The 27,971-nt window shown below is 34.9% G+C and overlaps 1 protein-coding gene across 1 annotated transcript in view; it reads left to right on the forward strand.

Moving 5' to 3' along the window:
• TDRD5 (tudor domain containing 5) overlaps window positions 1-27,971 on the forward strand; it is a gene marked incomplete at both ends in the record, with an annotated part of 82,395 nt that overhangs the window by 30,361 nt on the left and 24,063 nt on the right. Inside the window, 5 exons of the mRNA XM_008592164.1 lie at window positions 7,957-8,157; window positions 8,823-8,981; window positions 11,139-11,300; window positions 20,419-20,601; window positions 21,420-21,560. Coding sequence (XP_008590386.1) covers window positions 7,957-8,157; window positions 8,823-8,981; window positions 11,139-11,300; window positions 20,419-20,601; window positions 21,420-21,560 — 846 coding nt within the window. The remainder of the gene's footprint in view (window positions 1-7,956; window positions 8,158-8,822; window positions 8,982-11,138; window positions 11,301-20,418; window positions 20,602-21,419; window positions 21,561-27,971) is intronic.

Raw genomic sequence — 27,971 nt, forward strand, 5'->3', positions numbered from 1 at the left:
TACAATAGCCAAGAGTTGGAACCAGCCCAAATGTCCATCATCAGATGAGTGGGTAAGGAAAGGGCGGTATATCTACACAATGGAATACTACTCAGCTATAAGAAAGAATGAAGTACTGCCATTTGCAACAACATGGATTGACCTAGAGAGAATTATATTAAGTGAATCAAGTCAGGCACAGAAAGAGAAATACCACGTGTTCTCACTTATTTGTGGGAACTAAAAATAAATAAATAGGGCTGGCCCGGTGGCGCACTGGAGAGTGCGCCGCTTGGGAGCACAGCGGCGCTCCCGCCGAGGGTTCAGATCCCATGTGGAGACCGGTTCCTGCTCACTGGCTGAGCGCGGTGCGGCCGCAACACCGAGGGTTGCGAGCCCGTTGCCAGTTCCCGGTACGGGCACGACACCGAGGGTTGCGATCCCGTTACCGGTCAGTAAAAAAGACAAAAAGGAAAATAAATAAATAAAAATAAAAATAAATAAATAAATACACAAACAATCGGTGGGGGGGAGGGGAGAAGATACAACAGTTACAAGTCCTTGAAGTTGATACAACAAATACAAGGATGAAACACAATAATCAACCACATTGTATATTGACAAAATAAAATTAAATTAAAAATTAAAATAAAAAAAATGGATTATTATTTTAAAACTATTTTTATCTGAAAAATACAGTGTAGAGGACAGAAAAGGAAAAAACTGCCTATAATTCCACCACTCAAACACATCCAGTTTAGGAATTTAGTGTGTGTTTCTTCTAGTTTAGTTTATTGGATGTTAAGAATAAGGGTTTTTTGTTTTTTCAGGATTACATAATATAATAATCATAATATTTTGTATTTTGTGTTTTTGCTTAGCATTAGAGCATAAATACATTTATATGTTATCAATGTTAATGCATTCATACTAATCTATTAGGTAAATGTGTATCATAGCCTATTTAACCATTCCTTTATTGTTGGATATCCAATCTGCTCCTAATTTTTGAGTATTATAAGTAATGTATGCAAAGTATGGTTTTTGTGCAGTCTGTATTTAGGATTGTTTTCTAGGGTGCACTTTAGCCCTGAATAGGTTTCTTTTACTACTTTGGCTATCAGAGAGCTAAGGACTAAATTTGTGATAGTCTTGAAACCAGTGTTCATTATTAGTCTTGTATCAGCTATCTGGCTTCCATTTTTTGTCCTCTTTGTTTTGTTCTCTTGTTATTTTCTTCCTAAACTGCTTCTGCTTCTTTGGCTTTTGCCCATTCGGATCACTGGAATAGCTTATTCAAAGTAGTCTCATGTTTTTTCTTCCTGTTATTTAGATCTAAGCCCAAATATTATTTCCTCAAAAAGGACTTCCTTGACAAGCCAATTTAAAGTTCACCTTCCACTTCAGTCATTCAGTATCACCTTGTTTTATCTTTATAACACTTTTCACTATCCGGCACTATCTTGTTTGTTTGTTTACACACAACAGTGTAAGCCCCTAAGATCAGGGACATTGTCTGTCTTGCTCACCACTGAATTTCCAATGCCTAGATGAATTCTTGATGCATGGTAAGTGCTCAATAAATATGTTTTTAACTAAGTGACTCTATCTTACATTATTTCTATGTATTTTTTTCTGATTTCAAAAATAATCAATGCACTTATAATGAGATAGCAATAACAGAGTAGCATGGTAGAACTAATACTACCATAGACAAAATCAAAAGCAGGCAGAAAAGCAGAAGTCAAACTGCAATGGGTAAGGTCAGGATTTTTCCAGCTTCTTTCCTAAGGGCACTCATCAATCTACAGGCTTACTGGCTTGAAGAAGTAGAGAACAGTTGTTTGGGATTGGCAGAACAGCTAGAAGTTAGGGGGAAAATACTTAAAGGGAGAGAGCCACAGAGTGGGTGCGTTTCAATATCAGTGTATATAATCTGCCCAGATCCTTGAATGACTTCTAAACTTTGCAAGCAATGGGGAGAGCACAGTGGCCCTAACGAAAAATCAACAGTTGGCATTTGAAGGAGCTGAACAGAGATTTCAGTTGCTACAGACAACAAAGGAGACAGTTTATTTAGAGTGTGAGTCCAGACAACGTAACTGCCATTAAACAAACAAAAAACCACTCTTCAGAAAAGCATAATAGAATCCAGAATCTCTAAAATGTTTACTGTCCAATTAAATATCAGTAGACATGCAAGAAAACAGGATAATGTGACATATACTTGAGGAAAAAGGTAGTTGGTAGAAATGACATTGAGATGGCCCAGATGTTGCTGTTAGCAGAGAAGGACTTTAAAGCACCTGTTATAAATATGTCCACGGACTTAAAGGTTTGCCCATAATTGATGATCAGACAAGGAATTTCAGCAGAAAGAAACTTACAAATAAATGGGAATTTTAGAGTTGTAAAGTACAATAAATGAAAAGGTTCTGGAGAGGCTTGATAGCAGATTTGGAAATAACAGAAGAGTCTGTGAACTTGAAGATAGATAAAAGGAAATTATCCAATCTGAAGAAGAGTTTTAAATATAATTAAAAAGAAAATGGACAGAGGTTTAGAGAACTATGTTTCAGTATCAGACACCCTGACACACAAGTAAGTGGAGTCCCAGGAAGAGAGGAAAGAGAATGGGATAGAAGAAATGAATGCCGGGCCGGCCCAGTGGCGCACTCGGTAGAGTGCGGTGCTTGGGAGCGTGGCGGTGCTCCCGCTGAGGGTTCGGATCCCATATAGAGACCGATCCACTCACTGGTTGAGCACGGTGCAGGCGCGACACCGAGGGTTGCGATCCCGTTGCTGGTCACGAAAAAAGACAAAAAGGAAAAAAAAAAAAAGAAATGAATGCCAATAATCTCCAAAATTTGGTGAAAGAGGTCAATATTAAGATCCAAAAAAACTGACAGACTCCAAACAGAGTTTGGGAAAATACAAAATAAATACAAAGAAAACCATACCTATGCACATCATAATCAAACTACTGAAATCCAAAAATAAAACAGAAAATCTTGTAAACAGCCAGAGGGGGGAAAAATACAGGGGAACAATAATATAAATAATAACTAACTTCCCAGTAAAGAAACAACATTGAAATGTGAAAAAAAATAAAAAGAAAAACCTGTCAACCTAAAATTATATCCAGTAAAAATACTCATCAAAAATGAAGAAATACATTTTCAGATAAGTAAAAACTGGGATAATTTGTCACCAGCAGTCTTAACTACAAGAAATATTATAGACAGTTCAAGCTCCAAAGGGAAATGAAACCAGATGGCAACTCAGATCAACAGGAAGGAATGAAGATTATGGAAAATGGTTAATATGCGGGCAAATATAAAAGACTATGTTTTTTTCTGAATTTCTTTAAAATACGTAGAACTTTTAAAAGTAAAATCATGTTGATGTGATATATATTTATCCCAAAAATCTACTTCAGAAGTATAGTATAAATGCTACAAATTGCAAAAATACCATTTGGAAGTTTAATTTTTTACTTAATATGTACTTATTACATGTTACACCTGTTTTGTGAATTTTTTTTTTTTTTTTTTTTTTTTTTTCCTTTTTGAGACCGGCTGCACCGCGCTCAGCCAGTGAGTGCTGTGAGCGCACCAGTCATCCCTATATAAGATCCAAACCCGAACCTGCAGCGGGAGCGCTGCTGCACTCCCAGCGCCGCACTCTCCCGAGTGCACCACGGGCTCGGCCGCTGTTTTGTGAATTTTGACTAGTTTTTCAATTTTAGTATTTTTTTTCAGTCAACTTTTGCCACTCCAGTCAAAGGCACTGATACAAAAAATTAAAATGTAGTATTTAAAGTAGAATTTTTGTTTCTTATTCCTTCTTGAGACTATTTTGATGTCATATTTTTCAAGGAATATGTTCATTTTAAGTTTATTGGTACAAGTTAAAATATCCCCTTTTTTATATCAGCATCTGTAGTGATATGTCCTTATACATTACAAATATTATTTATTTGTATGTTCTCTCTTTTTTCATGACCTAGAGACAGATATTTGCCATTTTGATTAGTTTTATCACAGAACCAATTTTGGCTTTCTTGATTCTATTGTAAGCATGGGTATTAGTCTGTTTTCTATTGCTTATATCAGAATACCTGAAACATTTATAAAGAACAGAATTTCTTACAGTTTTGGAGGTTAGAAAGTCTAAGGTCCAGGGAGTATTTCTGGGTGAGGGTTTTCTTCTTGGTGGGAACTCTCTGCAGAGTTCCTAGGTGATGCAGGTTATCACATGGTGAGAATGGCAAGAGTGCTTCCTGCGCTCTCCTTATAAAACTACCACTCCATACCCATGGTAACCTATTCATCCATTAATCCATTCATGGGGTCAGGGTCCACACAGTCCAATCACCTCCTTAAAGCCCCCCCCCCTTTCAACACTGCCGCATTTGGGAATCAATCTTCCACATGAACTTGGGAGGGACAAACATTCAACCCATATCAGCATGTTTTCTATTTTGTTTATTCCTGTCTTTTAGTTCCTTAGCTCTACCATCTTTGAGTTTATTTTGTTGTTTCTTCTTCAACCTCTTGATATGGAAGCTTAAGTTATTAATTTCTAATCTTTCTTTAGGTGGATCTCATAAGTTTTGTTGTGTAGTAGTTGTATTATTTTTCAGTTAAATATATATTCTAGGGCCGGCCCGGTGGTGCACTGCTACAGTGCGCCGCTTGGGAGCGCGGCGGCGCTCCTGCCGAGGGTTCGGATCCCACATACAGACCGGCTGCTCACTGGCTGAGCGAGGTGCGGGCGCAACACCGAGGGTTGCGATCCTGTTGCTGGTCCCAGTCCGGTACGGGCGTGACACTGAGGGTTGCGATCCGTTGCTGGTCACGAAAAAAGGAAAAAAAGGAAAAAAAAAAAATATATATATATATATATATTCTAATTTATATTTTACTTTCTTGTACGACATGGATTATTTAGAAGTTTCTTAGTTTGTAAACATTATTTTTCTCAATTATCCCTTTGTTATTAATTTTTATTTTAAATATACTGTGATCAGAAGTCATCCTCTGGATAATATTAGCCCTTTGGGATATGAGGAGTCTTCTTTATGGTCCAGGGGTCACTTTTGTAAATGGTTGTGTGCCCTTGAAAAGTGTATATTCTGCAGTTGTCATGTGCAGTATTCTGTATATGTCCATAAGGTCAGCTTTATTGTGTGAAACTTTTATCCTTTCTGATTTTCCTGTACTGCTGCTTCTATCCATTATTGAAAGAAGTGTGGTTTGTCTATGATATTTTGTCTATTCTTCCTATATTTCAATTTTTGTTTATAGTACACCAAGGCAACCTTATTATTAGGACATATACGATATCAAAATTGTTATTGTCTTTCTGGTGAACTGAATATTTTGTCATTTGAAATTAACCTCTTTATTTCTACTAATGCTTTTTGCTTTAAAACCTCTTTTGTCTGTTATTAATATAGCTCTATCACTTTCTGTTTAGTTAATATTTTCTTGTTTTATTTTTTAACCATCGTTCTACTTTCAATCCTTCTGTATCCTTATGCTTTAGATATGTCTTTTATGAACTACATATAGTTGTACTTTTTTAGATCTGGCTAATACCTTTTGTTTTTCAGCTGGAACATTTAGACCAATTACATTTATTTTAATAATTGATATATCTGTGCTGAAATCTTATTCTTTACGTTTTGTGCATACTATATGACCTGCCTATTTCTTTTTTTCAGTTTACATGCCTTATTTTGAAGAGATTTAAAAAGTCATTCCATTAAGGAACACACTATTATTTTAATAATTCTTCTAGGAAATACAATATGTATTTGTAACAATGCAAGGACATTAGAGCACTTTAACTTTTTTAACCTTCTGACCTATTTTTATTGTATAATTAATGTTATTATTTATAACCCCCAAGAAATTGCCCCTGTAAAATATTAATAATGTCCATTTAGATTTAATTACACATTTCTTAGTTCTTCATCTATTCTTGCCAGTCAAACCCTTTGTCTGGGACTATTTTCCTTCTATTCAAACTATATCCTTTAGGGTTATATTTAGTGGGAGTCAGCTGGTGACAAAGTTGTGTTTATATGAAAATACTATTTTTCACTTTTGAAAAATATGTTTATTAGGTGTACAATTTAAGTTGGCAGTTAATACCTTTAGTACATTAAATATATCATTATTGGCTTCTGTTTCCCTTGTATTTAGAGAAGTCAGCTGTCAGTCTCATGGAGGTTTCTTTGAAAGCCATATCCTTTAGCTGTTTTTAAGATTTTTCTATTTGTCTCTTGTGTTCTTCAGCTTTAGTATGATGTGTTTATGTGTGAATTTATTCTTGTCTATCCTACTTTATGGTTCTTTGTACATCTTTTATCTGTGTTTACTACTTTTCATTAGAACCTACAAATTTCCAGTCATTATCTCTTCAATTATTGCCTGTTTTTATATTGCTGAGTTCTGGGTCATTTTTTCTAATTATCTTACACTTTGCTAATTTACTCTTTAATTTATCTCATTTTATCTAATTTGCTACTGAATTAATCTATGAGTTTTTAATTTTGGTTATTGTGTTTTTACTTTCCGAAACTTCTTAGCTTTGCTAAATCAGATTTATAGATTGCTGATCTCTGCTGAAGCTTGCAAACTAAGCTGGGGTTTTGTTTTGTTTGGTTGATGTTTTTGCTTTAAGCATAGTAACTTTAGTTGTTTTGTAATTCGTTTAGAAATTAAAATATCTAAAATTTTGTAGGTTTGTTTCTGTTGTTTCCACTTGTACTTATTTGTGATTGTTTCTTTGTATGTTTTTTATCTTTGCCTATGTACTGCTCCTTGTCTTTGAAAAATTATTTGTAAGAATGGTTGAATAATACAGGATGAGGTTGTCTACCTCCAGAGAGGATTTCGTTTGCTTCTGCCAGATGCCTAGGAATACCACCAGTCTGGAACCATGTTAATTTAAATTAACAATTTCAGGATTTGTGAACCACCCTGGTGAGGTGAAAATTGAGCTGCAAATCCATGTGAATGCTAGTTTATTTCTTTTACCCCTTACCCTGAGAGCATACCCCTACAGAGACTCAACTTAATGAAGGAAAGTTCTCCTCTAGACTCCATTCCATGGGTGGACCCTGACTTTGATATCTGTCCTCTTTGATCTACTAGACCATCAAAGCAAAGTTTAAATTTGCCAGGATTAGCAGGTACCCTTAAGTAGTTCTCAATTTTCCTTCAATTTTGACCAGACAGTTTGTTACTAGTTTGTCAGTCAATACTTTTTGGACATATTTTGAGGAATACTTTTCCTAGAATTTTTAGTTGTTATCTGTTGAAGGGTTGGTCTAAAAATCTAACTCACCATTTCTGAAAATGGAAACTTCTCATCATGTAATTATTTAAATTTTCTCCAAAATGACTTTTTTCATTTTTTGTTTATTCTGTCTTTTCTTATCTCCCCCTAACTATCCTCCTATGTGTTATTCTAGTACTTTTATGGTTTTATTTTTTGACTTAAATCTCTAGTTTATTAGGAATTCATTTTTGTATGTGGTTACTTGTATTAGTCTGCTTCTGTTGCTTATAACAAAATACCTGGAACTGGGTAATTTATAAAAAAATGAAGTTTATTGCTTACAGTTTCAGAGGCTGAGAAATCCAAAGTCCAGAGAACACATCTGTTGAGGATTTTCTTGGTGGTAGCTTACAGCAATGCAGGGGTCTCACATGTCAGGAAATGGTGGAGCAGAGAGAGACTCTCACGTGCTCTCCTTTTAAAGCCCTCAGAACCACACCCACAACCACCATTAAACCAACAATGTAATCACCTCTTCAAGGCCCCACCTTTCAATTACCATAGTAGGATTCCCACCACTGTCACAATGGGGAATACCTTTTGGGGGAACATCATTCCACAACATTACTGTAACACATGTTTTTAAATCTATAATCTAAATCTAATGTCTTGATTATATTTCAGGAACGCTGGACATCCAGAGCTATTTTGCAGTTCCAGAAGCTGTGTGGTTTGAAGCCATTAGTGGGGGTAGTGGATGAATATGTAGATGGAATCCTTAACATTTTTCTGTGTGATACATCCTCAAATGAAGATATCTATTTTCATCATGTCTTGAGAACAGAGGGCCATGCTATTGTATGCCGAGAAAATGTCCCTTCTAAGGTGGTGTAGTCTGGATGTATTTTATCATATATTTTGTTTACTCTCAATACTTCAAGATATAAGAGAATTTAATACAGAAGGTTATTTGATTTATTCTTTAATCTTAGAGACATCCATGAAATTTCTGGCTTTTTAATGCAGAGCACTCTCTTAATTTTCAGATGACCACAAAAAAAAAATAGATCCATTAGAATATGAATTCTTTTATTTTAACTAATTGATCGAGTATTCTCTCTTACCCCAAAGCCATCCTAGAGAACAACTGTCTTATTTTGCAGTTACTGATAGTGATATCTACATCACTGTTAATATTGATATTGATAATTTTTGTAAGTATGAATGACTGTCAAAATAGAGAAATTTTTAACTATTAAATTTTAGGGGATAATACGCTAATTGATCGAGTATTCTCTCTTACCCCAAAGACATCCTAGAGAACAACTGTCTTATTTTGCAGTTACTGATAGTGATATCTACATCACTGTTAATATTGATATTGATAATTTTTATAAGTATGAATGACTGTCAAAATAGAGAAATTTTTAACTATTAAATTTTAGGGGATAATACGCTTTCACAGTATTTGAAAATTATGAAGTGCTAACTTTTTAAACTTCTTTTTTGATCATTTAATTAAACCCTTCCTTCTTTTCTTTTAATCCTAGGGTTTCAGAGAACTCAACCCTTTAGCTTTATACACTGAATCCACTGGAGGGCCAGAGGACGTTATCTTGACAGAACCGAGTTATCCTTCCCAGCAACACTATTTTAATGAAGACCAAAAGATATGTCCACAGTCAAAAGAGAGTGAGTCACATACCCTGGTAAGAGATTTTTACAAATATTATTATAATTCTTTTTATTACTATACTTACTCTCATTTTTATAAATTAGGAAACTGAGGTTTTGGAAATTTTGTACAATNTAAGTATGAATGACTGTCAAAATAGAGAAATTTTTAACTATTAAATTTTAGGGGATAATACGCTTTCACAGTATTTGAAAATTATGAAGTGCTAACTTTTTAAACTTCTTTTTTGATCATTTAATTAAACCCTTCCTTCTTTTCTTTTAATCCTAGGGTTTCAGAGAACTCAACCCTTTAGCTTTATACACTGAATCCACTGGAGGGCCAGAGGACGTTATCTTGACAGAACCGAGTTATCCTTCCCAGCAACACTATTTTAATGAAGACCAAAAGATATGTCCACAGTCAAAAGAGAGTGAGTCACATACCCTGGTAAGAGATTTTTACAAATATTATTATAATTCTTTTTATTACTATACTTACTCTCATTTTTATAAATTAGGAAACTGAGGTTTTGGAAATTTTGTACAATGACCTTAACAATTACTTTGTCTCTCATTTGCCGGTTTAAACCTTTGCTCCAGTCATGCTTCCTCCTGAATGATTTCTCCCATGTGCTAAATTCCGTTGCTGCTTTTGTGCAGTTGTGACTTCCCCTACACTAGTCCAAATACTAATCTTTTTCCCTGTACACTACTCAAGTTCTTCTTCAAGTGTTCTCATTTCTTACTTTTTCTATAAACATTTTGGCAACCCCCCACCACAGTAATAACAATAATGTTACAATAATATTATTATTATGTATTATTCCAGCCCATAGTAATGATAACAACATTTATTGATCTAGTACTACATGGCAGGCACTGTTCTAAGCACTTGCAAGTATTAGCTAATTTAATTTTCACAACAACCTTACTAGGTTGGTACTTGCATATCTCCATTATGATTAAAAGAAAGTGAAGCACATGGTAACTTAATGTTTCTTGAACAAATAGACATGTCCTTTGAGCTTTATATTCCTCATGACAACAGGTACTGGGCTGTGAACATAGGATATGTTTAATTTGAGGGCGAAAAATGTTTCGGGTTTTTGTTTTTGATTCAGCAAGGCTTTTTATTTTCTTTGAGTATAACATAAAAATACGCTTTAGTCTGATTTAAATATCTGACTTTTAAAATAAAATTGTAGAGACAATGTTATTTTCTTTGTAGATACTAATTATTAGAAAAGATAAAAAGGAAAGGCCATTTTGACTACTGGGAGATTAACCTGTTATTAAAAATAAAAAACGTATGTATGAATGTTTCCTGCTGTGTGTTCAAAACAATATAAGGATTTTAGATTTCTAGTTAATGTTAAAATTAGCTTGTTCAACCCATAACACTTTCTGTTATGGGTTATATTTAGTGGGAGTCAGCTGGTGACAAAGTTGTGTTTATATGAAAATACTATAGGGCCAGAATTTTTCTTAGTCATTATTACAGGATTGGAAGAATTGTATTTCTTCATTATTAAATAGTGAATTGGATTCAACCTTTATAATTTTTAGGTTATCCTATCATTATTCTTGATGTCTTAAAATAATCCTAGTTAAGTCCTAGAAATGAAGTAAGCCCATCTTTTCTGCAAGAGCAAAAAGGCTTAAAAATCTCCTCCCTCACTCCAGTCTATATTTTGACATAGCGAGACTCCCATATTCACAGACACACACGTACCTCTATACTCCCAGCCCCCTGCTAATTCCTACTTATCTTTCAAGTATCCTGACAGTTTGTGTTGTCTCCTTCATTAATCCTCCTCCCTGAATCATATTTTGATTCTATCTCTGTAATGACTAAACATTTTAAACTTTGGAAGACTATACTATGATTATCTGATTGTGTGTCTTCCTACTATATTTTTTAGTTCCTTTAAAGGGTGAGGCCTGTTGCATTCATCTTTATATCCACAGAGCTGTACTGTAGACATTTCACAATATGTGCTCAATAAATGTTTATTGGCCTGAACTAGTTTAGGAGGATGGGAAGACTTAGGGTGATGGTTAAATATAGAAAATAATGTAGCATTTGTATGAGCCATAGCAAAAAATTTCTCCCAAAATTTATTGGCATGTAGATTTTGGAAGCAGCATTAATATAGAAAATAAAATAATTTCTCTTTAATATCTACTAGCAAGATATTAATGATGAAAAGTTTTTAAGTCACCTTAAATCTGAGTCAAAGGAATCACTAAAGGATTCTGAATTCAGTTACTTGAAAACCCATGATAAAAGCTGTGAAGAAGGTCCAAAGTGTTCCCTCTCAGAGCCAAAGGACCTGAAGGAAGAAAATGAGGTAAGAGAAAGAAAGGTAGTTTTTTGAATATATAATTAATATAATTAATTCATAAGTGAAGACTGGAACAAGATAGCTCTTTAAACCCTACTATTTTCAGAGTCATTAGAGCATCTCTCACAGATGAATTACCACTTCTCTCTTCAGCAGTCACCAAGATCAAAGTTGTAGCAACATAGCCTTGATCACAAAAATGAAAATGGATTGTCTGTCTTTGATGTGTCAGTTACTATCTCATAGCTTTGGGCAGTCTTCAAGAATCATGCCATGGTTAGAAACTAGTATTGAAAAATGATATTAGAGCTGGCCAATTGGCTCAGTTGGTTAGAGCACAGTGTTATATAACACCAGGGTCAAGGGTTTGGATTCCTGTACCAGCCAGCCTCCAAAACAAAACAAAAAACAGTATTAGGGAAAACCCATCAGGAAAAAACTTTTTTGGAGGGTTTATTTTATTTTTATATTAATCAAATGTTTGTATACACATAGCCTAGAGTCCCCCATGATCTCCTCCCCTACATTTCCTATCTCCCAGAGAAACCATTTTTATCTTTTGGAATTTACCTCCGTTTTATTAAATAACATGTTTATGTTATTATTTCCTGATTTTTTTTTTTTTAGTTTTAAATATCTATGGATTTCCCACTATGAAAGGTGAAGGTTTAGTTCTCTTTCATCCCTTCACCTCCACTATATACAAGCATATCTTCTGTGTTCCCTCCTCCACCATTTTACTAATATAGTACTGTATATCAGACTTTCCATTTGATCACCATTTAATATTTACATTATTATTCTATGTAAATGTTATTCATAGCTGAACCAAGCAGTATCCTATACCTTTTTCTTTCTTGCATAACTTCTATTTTCTTTTGTGTTAATATTTTGTTCTTTTTAAATTACCATATAGTTAATTGGCTTTCTTTTGGTGTACTGTTCTATCAATTTTAGTGCATATGTAGATTCGTGTGACCAATACTACAATCAGAACATCTCTATCACCTGAAATAACTCCCTTGTGCTACCCCTTTTTAGTCACAGTCTCCCCACATCCCTAACCCCCAAGCAACCATTGATATTTTTTCCATCACTCTAGTTTTACCTTTTCAGGCCTGTCATATAAGTGAAATCATACAGTATGTAATCTTGTGAGACTGACTTCTTTCATTAAGCATAGTACCTTTGAGATTTATCCAAGTTGTTACATGTGTCAATAATTTGTTCCTTTTGATTGAGTAGTATTTTATTGTGTGAATATACTACAGTTTGTATATCTATTCAGCCATTGAAGACATTTGAGTTGTTTCCAGTTTTGGATTAATTATGAATAGAGCTACTATAAATATGTGTATACAGATTTTTGTGAGAACATAACCTTCCTTTATTTGTGGTAAGTACTCAGCAGTAGGATTGCTGGGTCATGTGATAAGTGTATACCAAAATATTTTCCAGAGTGTCTGTACCATTTTGCATTCCCACCAGCAATGTATGAGTTCTAGTTGCGCCATATCCTTGCAGCATTTGGTATTGTCAATAATTTTTATTTTAGCCATTCTAATGGTTTATAGTAGTATCACAGGTGTGGTTTTAGTTTGCATTTTCCTAGTGACTAATGATGTTGAATATCTTTTCATGTGCTTACTTGCCATCCATCTGTGCTTCTTGGTGGAATGTCTGCCTTGAGTATTTTGCCCATTTTTAGATTGGGTTGTTTGCTTTTACTGTTGAGTTTTCAGAGTTCTTTATATATTCTGGATACTAGTCCTTTGTCAGATAATGTAATTTTCAAATATATTTTCCCACTTGTAGCTTGTCTTTTCATTCTCTTTATAGTATCTTTCATATATCAAAAGTTTTAAATTTTGACTCAGATCCCCATACCAGTCAGCTGCAAAAAAAAAAATTTAATTTTGAGAAAGTCCAACATATCAACTTTTTTCTACTATGTACAGTGTTTCTGGTGTCAAGATATCTTGAGTTAATTTTAGTATAAGATAGGAGGTTAGGGCAGGGTTCATTTTGGTACATATGGATGTCCAGTTGTTCCAGCACCATTTGTTAAAATAACTATCCTATCTCCATTGAGTTCTTTGAAGCCTTACCAAAAATCAGTTGTCCGTATTTGCATGAGTCAGTTTCTATACTCTGTATTCTGCTCCATGAATGTACATGTGTCCCTTCATCAGTGCCCAATGTCTTGATTACCGTACCTTTATAATAGTACCTCTTAAAATCCTCCTACTTTATTCTTCTTTTTCAAAATCATTTTTAATAGTCTTCTTTCCTTTTCCATTCCTTGTAAATTTTGGAATCAGCTTATCTATATCTGGGATTTTGACTGTAATTGCATTAAATCTATAAATTAGTTTCAGGAAAGTTGATATTTTTAATCTGCGAACATGGTATGTCTCCCCATTTATTTTGGTTTTCTTTTATTTCTTCATAGTGTTATAATTTACAGTACACAAAAACTGTACATGTTCTGTTAGGTTTATACCTAAGTATTTCATTTATTTTGGGATTGGAAATGGTATTTTTTTCAGTTTTCGTATTTTTATTGCTAGTATATAGAAATAGTTTGTTGTGTTTTGACCTTGTATCCTGTGAACTATCTAAACTGACTTAGTACTTCCAGAAGGTGTCTGTAGATTCCTTTGGGATTTTCTACATACAGTAATGTCTGCAAATTAGTATAGTTTTATTTCTTCCCTTCCAGTCTATATGTTTTTTATTTTTCTTCCTGCCTTATTATTTCACTTCCTAGCATTTCAAATATGATGTTGAACAGGAGTGTGATTGTTCTGCCAAACGGTTTTATCACTCATGGATGTTGAATTTTGTTAAATTACTTTTCTGGATATATTGATCTCATGTTGTTTCCTCTTTTATTCTATTAATATGGTGTATTAAAATAATTTTCAGATATTAAATGAGTCTGGCATTCATAGGATAATGGTCCTGATGAATTATTCTTAAATATTGCTGGATTTTACTTGCTTATATTTCGTTAAAGATTTTTATGTTTATTTTTATGAGAGATATTGATCAATAGTTTTTTTGTATTTTCTTTGTCTGATTTTTGTACCAGGGTAATGCTGGCCTCATAAAATTTGTCTGAAAGTGTTGCCCCCTTTTCTATTTTCTGGAAAAGTTTGTGTGGAATTTATTTTATTTCCTTTTTATTTTTTGTTTTTATGGATCTTAATTTTTTAGTTGACAAGTAAAATATATATTTATGGTGTACAACATGATGTTTTAATATATGTATACATTGTGGAATGACTAAAGCAAGCTATTTAACATATGTATTACCTCATATAATTATCTTTTTTTTTTGGTGAGAACACTTAAGATCTACTCTCTCAGCAATTTTCAATTATATAGTAAGTTGTTATTAACTGTAGTCAACGTGATGTACAATAGATCTCTTGAATTTATTGTCCTCCGGTCTACTGAAATTTTGTGTCCTTAGACCAACATTGCCCTAATCCTCCCACCCTCCAGTCTCTGATAACCACTATTTTTTTTTTCCTCTGTTTCTATGAGTTTGACTTTCTTGGAGTCCACATATGAGATTGTGTGGTATTTGTCGTTCTGTGCCTGGCTTATCTCATTTAATATAATGTCCTCCAAGGTTCATTCCTTTTGTCCCAAATGACAGTATTTTCATCTTTTTTAAGGCTGAATAGTACTACCTTGTGTATATATACCTTTTTTTTTTAATCCGTTCATTGTCGATGGACACTTAGGTTGGTTTCATATCTTGGCTATTGTGAATAGTGCTGCAATCAACGTGAGAGTGCAGATATCTCTTCAGTATAACTGACTTCATTTCCTTTGGATATATACCCTGTAGTGGGATTGCTGGATCATATGGTAGTTCTGTTTTTAATTTCTTGAGTATCCTCCATAGTGTTTTCCATAATGGTGGTACTAATTTACATTCCCACCAATAGTGTACAAGAGTTCCCTTTCCTCCATATTTCCGCCAACAATTGTTATTTTTTTATTTTTGGTAATAGCCATTCTAACTATTGTCAGATATCTTGTTGTAGTTTTAATTTGTATTTCCCCGATAATTAGCGATGTTGAGTATCTTTTCATATATTTGTTGGCCATTTGTACATCTTCTCTTGAGAATGTCTATTCAGGTCCTTTGCCCATTTTTTAAAAGTTTATTATTTTTTTTATGTTTGCCCATTTTTAATTGGGTTATTTTCTAACTGTTGAGTTGAGTTTCTAAAATGTTTTGGTTATTAGCCCCTATTAGATGCATGGTTTGCAAATATTCTCCCATTCTGTAGGTTATCTTTTGATTCTTTTATTTCCTTTGCTGTGCAGAAGCTTTTCAGTTTAATACAATCCCATTTGTCTACTTTGCTTTTATTGCCTCTGCTTTTTGGGGTCATATTCAAAAACTCATTGCCCAGACTAATGTCACAGAGCTTTTCCCCTGTGTTTTCTTCTACTAGTTTTACAGATTCAGGTCTTACATTTAAGTCTTAATCCTTTTCGAGTTGATTTTAGTAGACGGTATGAGGTAAAGGTCTAATTTTGTTCTTCTGCATATAGATATCCAGTTGTCCCAACACTACTTATTAAAGAGACTGTCCTTTTCCTGTTGTGTGTTTTTGGCATCTTTGTTGAAAATCAGCTGACTGGAAATGTGTAGGTTTATTTCTGGGTTGTCTATTTTGTTTCATTGGTATATATGTCTTTTTATGCAACTACCACACTCCATGTTTTAGCTATTCTAGGGTCTGTGCTTTTCCATATAAGTTTTAGAATAAGTTTGTCTTTGTCCACAAAATACATTGCTAGGATTTTGTTAGGAATTGAATTAAACTAATTCAATTGATTAATTTGATTAATTTGGGGGAGCATCCACATCTTTCTTATGTTTAGTCTTCTAATATATGAACATTTTATATGTCTCCATTTATTAAAGTCTTATTTGTTTTCTCATTTTGTGATTTTCAGTATATTTGTCCTGTACATGTTTTGTTAAGTGTGTACCTAATGTTATTTAATGTGATTGTAAATGATGTGATTTTAATTTCATTTTCTGCATGTTCATTGCTGGTATATAGAAATGCAGTTGATTTTTTTGGTGCCAGTCTTACACTGTGACCTTGCACACTTGGGAGATTTTTTGTTGATTCCTTGGAGTTTCCTGTATAGACAATCATGTCATCTACAAATATGGTCACTTTATTTCTTCCTTTCTGATCTGCATGCCTTTTATTTCTGTTTCTTGCCTTACAACATTTGGCTAGAACTTCTAGCACTACATTGAATAAGAGTGGTGAGAGACAAACTTGCCTTGTTCCTTATCTTGGGGGGAGAGGATTAAGTACAATGTTAGTTATAAATTTTGCGTAGATGCTCTTTATCAGATTTATTCCTATTTTTCTGAGAGTTTTTCTCACAAATGAGTGTTTATTTTGTCAAATGCTTTTTCATTGATATAATCATCAATTTTTCTTCTTTAGGTTGTTCATATGATGGATTACATTGAGTTTAAAATATTTTTGGATTCAGTTTGCTAATATTTTGCTGAAGGTTTTTCCATCTAAGCTCATGAGAGATACTGGTTTTTAGTTTTTCTTTTTTGTATTGTCCTTGTGCGGTTTCAGTATCAAGGTGATATTGGCCTCATACAGAGTTTGGAAGGGTTCCCTCCTTTTCTATTTTCTGTAATACATTATATAAAATTGGCTTCTTTTGGAGGGAGGGGGGCTTAATTCTTTAAATGTTTGATGTATTACCTTAGTAGAACCATGTGGGCCTGCAGATTTCTTTTTCAGAAGAATTTAAACTACAAAGTCAATTGCTTTAATAGATATAGAATTATTCAAATTAATGATGTCATCTTAGGTTAGTTTTGCTATTTTGTAGTTTTTGAGGAATTGGTTCATAGCATCTGAGTTGTCAATTCTATGTATGTAGAGTTGTTCATAGTATTCCCTTATCCGTTTATTATCTACAGGATCTGCAGTGATAATCTCCTCTTTAATTCCTGATACTAGCAATTTATCTTCTTTCTTTTTGTCAGTCTTACTAGAGATTTATTATTGATTTTTCTTTTCAAATAAACAACTTTTAGTGGCATTGATTTTTGTGTGTTGTCTTTCTGTTTTTAAGTTCATTGATTTCTTATCTTTATTTTGTGTTAGGGTTTATTCTGCTTTCTTCTAATTTCTTAAGATGGAAAATTAGATTAGTGATTTGAGACATTTCTTCTTTCCTAATATAAGTATTTCATGCTATGAGTCTCTGTGTACCACTTTAGCTACATCTCACAAATTTGAATATATTTTTTTTTTTTTTTTTTTTTTTTTTTTAGGTATCATCTTTGACCGATGGGTTATTTAGAAGTGTGTTGTTTTATTTCCAACTGTTTGGAGATTTTCTTGTATCTTTCTATTATTTATTTCCAGTTTAATCTATTATGGTCTTAGAACATACTCTGTATACTTTTAGTTCTTTCAATTTGTCAAAGTTTGTTTTATCGACACAGGATATGTTCTAGCTTGGTGAATGTCCATGTGCCTTTGAAAAGATTGTGTATTCTCCTGTTGTTCATTCTGTAAATGTCAGATCCAGTTAGTTGGTATTGTTTAGTTCTTCCATATCCTTGCTTGTCTATTAGTTTTATTGATTACTGAGAAGAATGTTGTCCAACTATGATCTTGATTTTGAATTTTTGTCTCTGTCAGTTTTTGTGTGTGTGTGTAGTTTGAAGCTGTATTGTTGGGTGCTATCCATTTAGGATTGTTATCTTTTCTTGGTGAATTGACCTTTTTTCATTATGGCATGTGTTTCTGTATCCACAGTTAACTTTTTTTTGCTCGGAAGTCTATATTATCTGATATCAATATAGCCACTCCAGCTTACTTGCTTTTTTTTTTTTTTTTTCTAGTGTTTGCATGGTATATCCTTTTCTGTCTTTTCATTTCTAATCTACCTACATCATTATATTTGAAGTAACTTTCTTGATGATCCCTGTACTGGCCCGTTGCCACTCTCCCCCCCTCAAAATGAAGTAAGTTTGAGACAATATAGTTTGGTTATTTTTTAAATCCATTCTGACAACCTGAATTTTAATTAGTATGTTTAGACCATTTAGATTTAATATGACGATTGATATGTTTTTATTTTAGATCTACCTTTTTATTATTTTTCTGTTTGTTCCCCTGATTTTCTTTTCTCTGCTTCTCCTTTCCTGCCGGCTTTTAGGTTACTTAAACTTTTTTTAGTATTTCATTTTAATTTATGTATTGTGTTTTTATTTTATATATTTGTACAGTTTGTTTAGTGGTTGCTCTGGGAATTACAGTATACATCCTTGACTTTTTATAGTAGACTTAATCAGTATTTTGCCATTTTCAGTTGAATATTGAGTAGAATGTCTTCACCACCTATACCACCATGTGGGTCTTACCCCTTCCTGCCTCTTTTATGCTATTCTTGTCTTATGTATTACATCTACATACACTGAAAGTTATAATGCTGTATTTTTTGCTTTCTGCCTTCAAACATATTCTAAAAATTTCAAGAGGAGAATAGTCTATTACATTTTCCATTTCTGTTGCCTTTCCTTTTTCTGATGTTCCAAATTTCCTTCTGATATTATGTCCTTTCTGTCCAAAAAACTTCCTTCAGCAATTCTTTTAGAGCAGGTCTGCCGACAATGAACTCTCTTCATTTTCTTCTTTGAGAATGTATTTCTTTCTTTATTCTTGAAGGATATTTTTGCTGGATATGGAAATTTAGGTTACCAGTTCTCTTCTTTTAGCCCTTTAAAAATTTCATTCAACTTCCCTCTGACCTTCATAGTTTCTTTCTTTCCCCTTCTTAGGGATCAACCCCCAGAACGTGGTGTTATCAGCACCATGCTCTAATCAACTGAGCTAACTGGCCAGCTCCTTTGTGGTTTCTGATGCAAGATCCACAGTGATTGAAATTGTTCTTCTTCTATAAGTAATGTGTCATTTTTCTCTTGCTACATTCAAGATAGATGTTTTTGACTTTACCCCAGAACGTGGTGTTATCAGCTCTAATCAACTGAGCTAACTGGCCAGCTCCTTTGTGGTTTCTGATGCAAGATCCACAGTAATTGAAATTGTTCTTCTATAAGTAATGTGTCATTTTTCTCTTGCTACATTCAAGATAGATGTTTTTGACTTTGGTTTTTAGCAGCTTGATTATAATCTGTCGAGGCATGGATTTCTTTGCGTTTATCCTGTTTGGGGTTTGCTAAACTTCTTGAAACTGTAGGTTTATGTTTTTTACCAAATTTTGGATGATTTCAGCCATATTTCTTCAAATTATTTTTCTGAACTACACTCTTTCTCTTCTCCTTCTGGGACTCAGATGACACATGTTAAATCTTTTGGGATTGTCCCACAAGTTCCTGAGGCTCCTTATTTTTGTTTTCGTTTGGTTTTTGGTGTTTTGTTTTTCTCTCATCTTTTTTCTCCATTGTTCAGATTGCATAATTTCTGTGGAACTGTCCAAGTTCCTATGCTCTTTCATTTCTGTCCTATTGAAAAGAGGATCAGAGATCTCAACATTCATTTAATTCCTCTTTTTTATTATGCTTTTTCCACCCTCAAGTTTTCCCTCCAGAATATCCCCCTCATCTCTCCAGAAGATCCTTGAGAGTCCTTGGAGTGTAGCTGGAGATCTAATTCCTACTTACAGTCTTTCAACCAGTGCTCTTGTTTTCATTCTTTCTACCTGTTCATGTCCAAAAACTTTGCAGTATTAATTCATGAACTTTTAAGGTATCTATGGTATAAATTTAGGTAGCTTCTCTGTCCCACTACAAGCTTAGGATTTCACTTTCTTAGAACTGCTTAATCATTTGTCAATTATTCTTTTCTGTATCCAGAATGTAGATGGTGTTTTTTCCTCATCTGTTGTTTTTATTTACCTTGAAGTAAATATCTTAAATCTCTTTATGTTCAGTGGCATCTCAGGGGAGAAAGAGTAATAAATTGGTGTATTTTTTTCTTTACCTGAAGTCAGGAAAAAATTGTAAATCTAAATTTTAAAATGTGCTTATATAGGAAGTGTAAATGATAGTTTTCCTTTGTCTTCTGATACATTCTAGGATGAGATCCCCCCTGGAATGCCATGCCTGGAGTCAGTGACCATAGGTGATGATATTTGGGATGAAAACTGGTTACCTCTGCAGGCAAAGATGGGAAAAGAAAGTGATGCTGCTTCTCATCGATTTACCTCAAGTCTTGGTGGAAAGAAACAATATCCATCATGTAAAGAAATTCCAGAGAAGGTCAGATCCTTGGAAAACAGAAAGCAAATCACTACTAAAAAAAGGAAATTTAAGTGTCATTGTCTAGGTCCCAAGAAAGCTTTACATTCTGGAATTCAAAAGGATTTATCAGGTCATAATTCCAAAGAATACATGGGTTTTTTTGTCTCTTGGGGTTTTTTGGGGGTTTTTTGTAGGGGTTGGGGGGGTTGTTTTTTGGGGGAGGGTTTGTTTTTAATGGTAGTGGTAGGTAGGGGGACTGAGGATGTAGCATGGGGGGAATAAACCGTGGGCTTATTGTGCACATCTGCCTGTTCAGTCCTTATGATTTATGATTTACCAGTGGCCCCTAGTCAAGACCTTGGGATCTATAAATAAACTAAAGACATTATTTTGTCTAATTTTATTTTTGTTGCATTAGCCTTGTAATATAACCTCTGGATTTCTACAGTCATAGTATTTGCTAATATTGAGCCTAACTATATACTTAAAATTTAATTATTTTCCATTGGTTATGAGAAAGAAGAAATCTCTGCAATTGTTGTTTCTTAGTATTTATGCTGTTCAAATACTAAATGATCATGAAAAATCATCTAGCCATGAAAAAATGTTAAAAATAAACACAACTCTGTAGTATTTTCTTTATGAGACCCATGTGTTCAAAGGAATTCAAGATATTGGATATGGATCAATAAAGCAAGGAGGAAAGTCCCACTGATACAGAAAGTTAATAAATTTCTTGTTTAATAGACATTGCCCCTTACTTTGCCCCAGTTATCTTCTTTTTGGGTCATGTGGTACTATATCTCAATTTATTGTTGCAGTTTTTTTCTTTATAGGATTGTTTTTCTACACCCAAAGATACACAGGAAGATTCATGGCAGCCTCCAGGCCTTGTGAATGGAATGAAAGTAGATGTTCAAAAACCAGAAGAACTGGATTCTCAGGAAGAAAGTACTGACACAACCAGGATTCAAGAGGTAAATAGTGAATGTTACTGTAGCAGGTTTGTGTGAGAAAGTACTTTCATTTTCAGAAAGTAAAATTGTGATTAATGATCTCTCTCTTAGCAGCTGGTAGAATGCATACACATGAAATTTATGTTGCTTTTTAAATTAATTTCAATTAATGTAATATACATCTCTTCAGGAAAAAAATCTTTAAAGATTGATTAAACCTCTATGTCAGGGATAGAGAAAATAGGTGTTTTCCTATAACTTAGCCATAAATTTTAAGATCTATATCTGTCTTATATTCTAGATCAGTTTCTTCTTTCATGTTGCTTTGACAGAAAGCAATAACCCTGGCACAAAATCCATTTATTTCATGTTTCTCGAATACAAAGATTCTTCAAAAAGTTCATGGAAAAATGGGATTAAAAGATAATACAAATCTTTTCATGAACTTTTTCAATTGCCCTCATATATTATGAGCATCCTGAAAACAACAGGACAATTTGTGTGAATCATGAAATTTGGTTTTAGTCCTCTTTACTTTTGTGTATTACATTGAAAATAAAAGACTCAAGTCTTGAAGACTTGTTGAAAGCAGATTTGAGGAAGATGAATCTGAGTGACATATTTCCTACAGAATATGGTTACTTTGTATGACAACAATGATAAAGCCATTATTTATTACATGGAACAGGCAGTTCCAGAAATGTAGGTTACTTAAGAGAATGGATTTAGTTTTAGGATAAGATAGGCTTTTATATTTTGTATCTTATATAACTTTAAAAACTAACAGCTTTATTGAAATACAATTCATATACCATTATAACTCACTATACATAAAGTGTACAATTCAATGTTTTTTAGTAGACACAGCTAACATCACTACAATGCATTTTAGGACATTTTAATGGCCCCCTCTAAAAATACTTATACCCATTAGCAGTCACACCCCTTGCCCATCCTCCCACAGCCTTAAGGTAACTACTGATCCGCTTTCTGTCTCTACAGATTTGCCTATTCTGGACATTTCCTATAAATGTCATATATTATGTAGTCTTTTATGATTGTTTTCTTTCACCTTGCATGCTGTCTTCAAGGTTTATCCATATTGTAGCATGAATAAGTTATTCATTTCTTTTTATGGCTGAATAATATTCCATTGTATGATATACCACATTTTATTTATCCATTCATCAGTTAATGGAAATCTGGACTGCTTTTGCATTTTGGCTATTATAAATACTGCTGCTAAGAACATATTCATTTATGAGTTTTTGTGTGGCTATATATTTTAGTTTTTCTTATAACTAGGTGTGGAATTGCTGGGTCATATGTTAACTCTATGTTTAACATATTGTGGAACTGCCATACTATTTTCCAAAGTGGCCATATTATTTTATATTTCCACCTAGGTGTATGAGTGTTCCAGTTCCTCCACATCTTCACCAACACTAATTACCTTTTTGATTATAGCCATACTAGTGGATATGAAAAGTTTCTCATTATGGTTTCGATTTGCATATACCCGATGGCTAATGATTTTGAGTATCTTTTCATGTGCTTATTGGCCATTTGTTTATCTTCCTAATATTTTATTTTATTTATTTTTTTTGGTGGCTGGCTGGTATGAGGATCTGAACCCTTACTTTGGTGTTATAACACCATGCTCTAACCAGCTAAGCTAGCAGACTAATCCTTTTTATCTTCTTTGGCAAAATATCCATTCAGATCCTTTGTCCATTTTTTAAGTGGATTGTCTTTTTATCATTCAGTTGTAATAATAAAATATTTTATTAGAAGTCTCTTATCAGATATGGTTTTCAAAATTTTCTTCTATTCTTTTGGTTGTCTTTTCACTTTCTTGGCAGTGTCCTTTGCAGCAGAGAAGTTCTTTCATGAAACCCAATTTATTTTTTCTTTGGTTACTTGAGCTTTTGGTATCATATCTAAGAAAACATTGCCTAATCCAAGGTTACAAAGATTTACACCTTTGTTTTCTTCTAAGCATTTTATAGTTTTAGCCCTTACATTTAGATCTTTGATCCATTTTGAATTAATTTTTATTATGGTGTTAGATAGGGGTCCAACTTCATTCTTTTGCATGTAGACATTCAGTTGTCCCAGCACCATTTCTTGAAAAGATGATTCTTTCCCCATGAATTGTTTTGGCACCCATGAAAATCAGTTGACCAGAAATGTTTGGGTTTATTTCTGGACTCTCAATTCTGTTGTCTGTAGGTCTGTCTCTATTCTAATACCACATTGTCTTAATTACTGTAGCTTCTTAATAAGTTTTGAAATTGGGAAGTGTGAGTCTTCAAACTTTTATTCTCATATAGTTTTGTAGTATTACTTTATATCCCATGAAGAGTATTAACAAAGGTAAAATAATTCTTTACTGTGTCATAATGAACTTTTTTTTTTTCCTTTTTGTCTTTTTTCGGGACCGGCAACGGGATCGCAACCCTCGGCGTTGCTCCCCCCCCTCCCTCAGCCAGTGAGCGGCCAGTCTGTATGTGGGATCCAAACCCTCGGCGGGAGCGCCGCTGCGCTTCCCAAGCGGTACACTGTAGCAGTGCGCCACCGGGCCGGCCCTTATAATGAACTTTTTAAAGGTATTCTTAAGGTATATTTTTTCTTAGGAAAATTTTCTTTTTCTACGTGTTTTTCTATCCCTATTTTAAGACAACAGTTATATTTCAGTTTTGAGACAAAACTAAGTATTTTAATATGTTAATTAAGGGCTGGCCAGTTAGCTCAGTTGGTTAGAGCTCAGCCTTGTAACACTAAAGAAAAGAAAGAAATATATTAAGTCATTTGACTTTTATATCAAATCATTAGTCTCCTTCATAGGTTTCGCTATGACTTGTATTTCAGAAAATTAAGTTATACAGTTAGTTGTGGTCTTAGATTGAAGTTCTCATCTCTGGTGAGACTGAATCAATGTGATTTCAGTGGCTGCTGAGGTTTCTAACTGTTGTAGATTGACCATGTAAACTTTTAAAAATGTTGGGAAGATCTTGCAGTTTGTTTCAGGCTCTTGTACGTTTATGTTGAGCCTGTGTAGATATATCTGTTTTGTAGTATGAACTACAGTTAAGTGCTAGTTCCAGAGACTGTGGCTATATATGAATGCAAGGGTACTTCAAAAAGCTTGTGAAAAAATGGAATTGAAAGGGCCGGCCCAGTGGCGCACTGGAGAGTGCGCCGCTTGGGAGTGCGGCGGCGCTCCCGACGAGGGTTCGGATCCCATGTGGAGACCAGTTCCCGCTCACTGGCTGAGCATGGTGCGAGCGCAACACCGAGGGTTGTGATCCCATTGCCGGTCCCCGGTACGGGCACGACACCGAGGGTTGCGATCCCGTTACTGGTCAGTAAAAAAAAAAGACAGAAAGGAAAAAAAAAAAAAAAGGAATTGAAGGATAATACCAATCATTCCATGAACTCTTTGAAAACCCCCCCTTGGGCCGGCCCCAGGGTGCACTCGCCTTGGGAGCACAGCGCTCCTGCCACGGTTTCGGATCCTATATAGGGATGGCCAGTGCGCTCACTGGCTGAGCGCGGTGCGGGCGACACCAAGCCAAGGGTTGGGATCCCCTTACCGGTCACAAAAATAAGACAAAAAAGAAAACCCCCTCATATGTCAGTATTAAAATATATGCAGTAGGGGCTGAGCCTGTGGCGCACTCGGGAGAATGCAGCGCTGGGAGCGCAGCAGTGCTCCCGCTGCGGGTTCGGATCCTATATAGGGACGACCGGCGAGCCTGTGGCGCACTCGGGAGAATGCAGCACTGGGAGCGCAGCAGCGCTGGGAGCGCAGCAGTGCTCCCGCTGCGGGTTCGGATCCTATATAGGGACGACCGGTGTGCTCACAGTGCTCACTGGCTGAGCGTGGTGCGGCTGGTCTCAAAAAAGGACAAAAAAAATATATATATATGTGTGTGTGTGTGTGTGTGTATATATATACACACACACACATATATATACACAGTAGTATTTTTTAATCCTGATATGTGGAAAAACTGTTGTTGGTTGCTTGTACTGCCAAATAGTATAGTGCTAGGCTATGAGCAGAAAAAACTGGATTTTTGTTTTCTTATGAGCAGTTGCATCTCCAGCCACAAAATAAGATTTACTTGGTCTCAGGTGTGCATGGAGAATTAAAGATGGAATGTTGGAGTGAAATTTGGAACAGGAACAGGATATTAGGGAAAAAAGGGCTTTTCTCTGGAGACCTACTTCTTGAAAGGCAAGAGATAAAAGATGAAAACATTCTGTTTTCAACCTTGAGAAATAGGAATCAAACTGCATTTCTTAGTTGAAGTAAAGATCCAGGGACTAGAAAGCTCCCCTTAAAAGGAAAAGGGAAATAAATGTAATGATAGACCCAGACAACAAAGGAGACCTGTAGTTAATATTGGGTTTTTCCATCTCTACCACTGGTTCTGATATTTTACTGCACCTGTGGTAAAGCTAAATATATGTGTACAGGTACCCTTTCTTTATATCCTCTTTTACTCATGGCAGTGATAAATTAGGGATCTAAAATAAGAATTTAAGAAACATTTTCTTTAGGTTGGGAACCAGAGGTTTACAGAAACTTAATTATTACACTGGCAGACATAGTTCATGGATTTCTGTTTCTCCTTGTCGTTAATACGAATACTTGTGGCTTGTTAGAATACCAATAAATGAGAGATTATAATAGCCATCTTATGTACCAAAAGTTCAAACCAGGAAACTCTGCAATGCCAGATACATTAGAACTTAACAGTTGATGTCAGGTTTCTATCTTGCCCCTTTAACAGAACAAGGATACCTCTGTTTGAATGTACTTCTAGAATAAGAATACAGTATTAATTAAGTACCAGACAGTTCTAAGGCCTTTACATATGTTAACTCATTTAATCCTTACAACAAGCCAGTATGTAAGTGCTATTATTATCCCCATTTTACAGAGGACAGAAGTGAGGCACGGAGAAATTAAGTAACTAGCCTAAGGTCATACAACTAGTAGTGACAGAGCTGGTATTCAAACCCAGGTGGTGTGGCTCAAGAGTCTTTGCTGTTGATTACCATGCTAAATCATCTGTCCTTTGGAGTATCAAAGGTCTGTGTTGGTAACATACTTTAAAATCAACAAATATTTTTGTCTTGTATTGGTTATTCCAAGTAACTCCTTTGAGGTATGGAGGGGGATATATTGTATGTGTAGTCTATTATCCCCTTCTCCCCTTTCATGTTTTATTCAAATGAAAATAGGCACAAGTCCAAATGGAGATTATAATACTAGCTGCATTCATGGTAAGCTTGGGTCTGAAAAATTAGTTTGGACCTCAGGCTATTTTTTCCTACCAGAATTAAACTCACTCAACTGCAGGCAGAACAGCTGGAGAACCTAGGCCCCCTCATTCTACTTACAACATGGGCTAAAAGAAGCAGAGACCAACCCTGTCCCTTCTGATCCAGGAGTCAAGCAGCAAGAGATAGGGCCTTTAACACATGAATGATAGTGGTGACCTTTAACACATGAATTCTGCGCACCAATTCAGCTCCCATCAGCTCAACAATCTGATGAGCGACTCACTTCTACCATAAGAAGGAGTGAGTAGATGGATACAGAGTGCTTGTAGAAACTTCTTCCCCAGGAGTTCCCTCAAAACATCAGAAGTGCTCAAAAAAGTTTCAAATCATAAAGCAAGACAGGAGGCTGGGGGAAATAAAGCTTCCCACTGCACTAGGTTTCAGAAACTCCTTGTACATTAAAGTCAAGGTTTGGTGTTACATGTAGGGGAAGAAACCAACAATCCAAGATGTTTTCCACACCTCTAATCACCAAGGGTGTGAAGGCCAGTTTTGTTTAGTATCAACAGCTCTTGAGAACAGATTGGAGTATAAGGTCATTCACAGATTTTTTTTTTTCCACTAATATACTATTTTCTGCCCGGCCTGCTAAAGTTGCCAGTTGTTCTCCCTCTGGCAGTTAACCCAAAAGTCATCTATTGCATAGAGACAGGTAGCATTCTTAATCTCCAAGTTAAAAGGCACTGTACCCAAGTGACGCAAGGTATTTGCCCTAAGAATGTAGACAGAGAAAGCAAGATTTTCTTCCCTTTCTCAAACATATTCTCTAAAACACAGGAGAGAGTATGTTGGGGAACAGGAGAATGTAAAGACCATGTGCCTTACCCCCTGTCCCATCCCCTACTAGTTGATTTCCTGTGAAGTTTGGGGGAGTCGAGACTAGAGGATCCTGACAATCTGCTTCCTCTCTGGAGTGTTCATGACAGCAGCAACTCCCATAGGTGTATCATGTGGGCCAAGCATACATTAGAGATAGTCACATAGTATGAGAGGAGCCTGAGGCTGCTCTCAAATTTCTTGTGGTTCCCTAGTGGCATTTGAGAGGATAATACATTCCCACATGTCTGGAGAGAG

This window comes from Galeopterus variegatus, unplaced genomic scaffold (genome assembly GCF_000696425.1).
Source record: "Galeopterus variegatus unplaced genomic scaffold, G_variegatus-3.0.2 Scaffold7630, whole genome shotgun sequence".
Taxonomy (NCBI): Eukaryota; Metazoa; Chordata; class Mammalia; order Dermoptera; family Cynocephalidae; genus Galeopterus; species Galeopterus variegatus.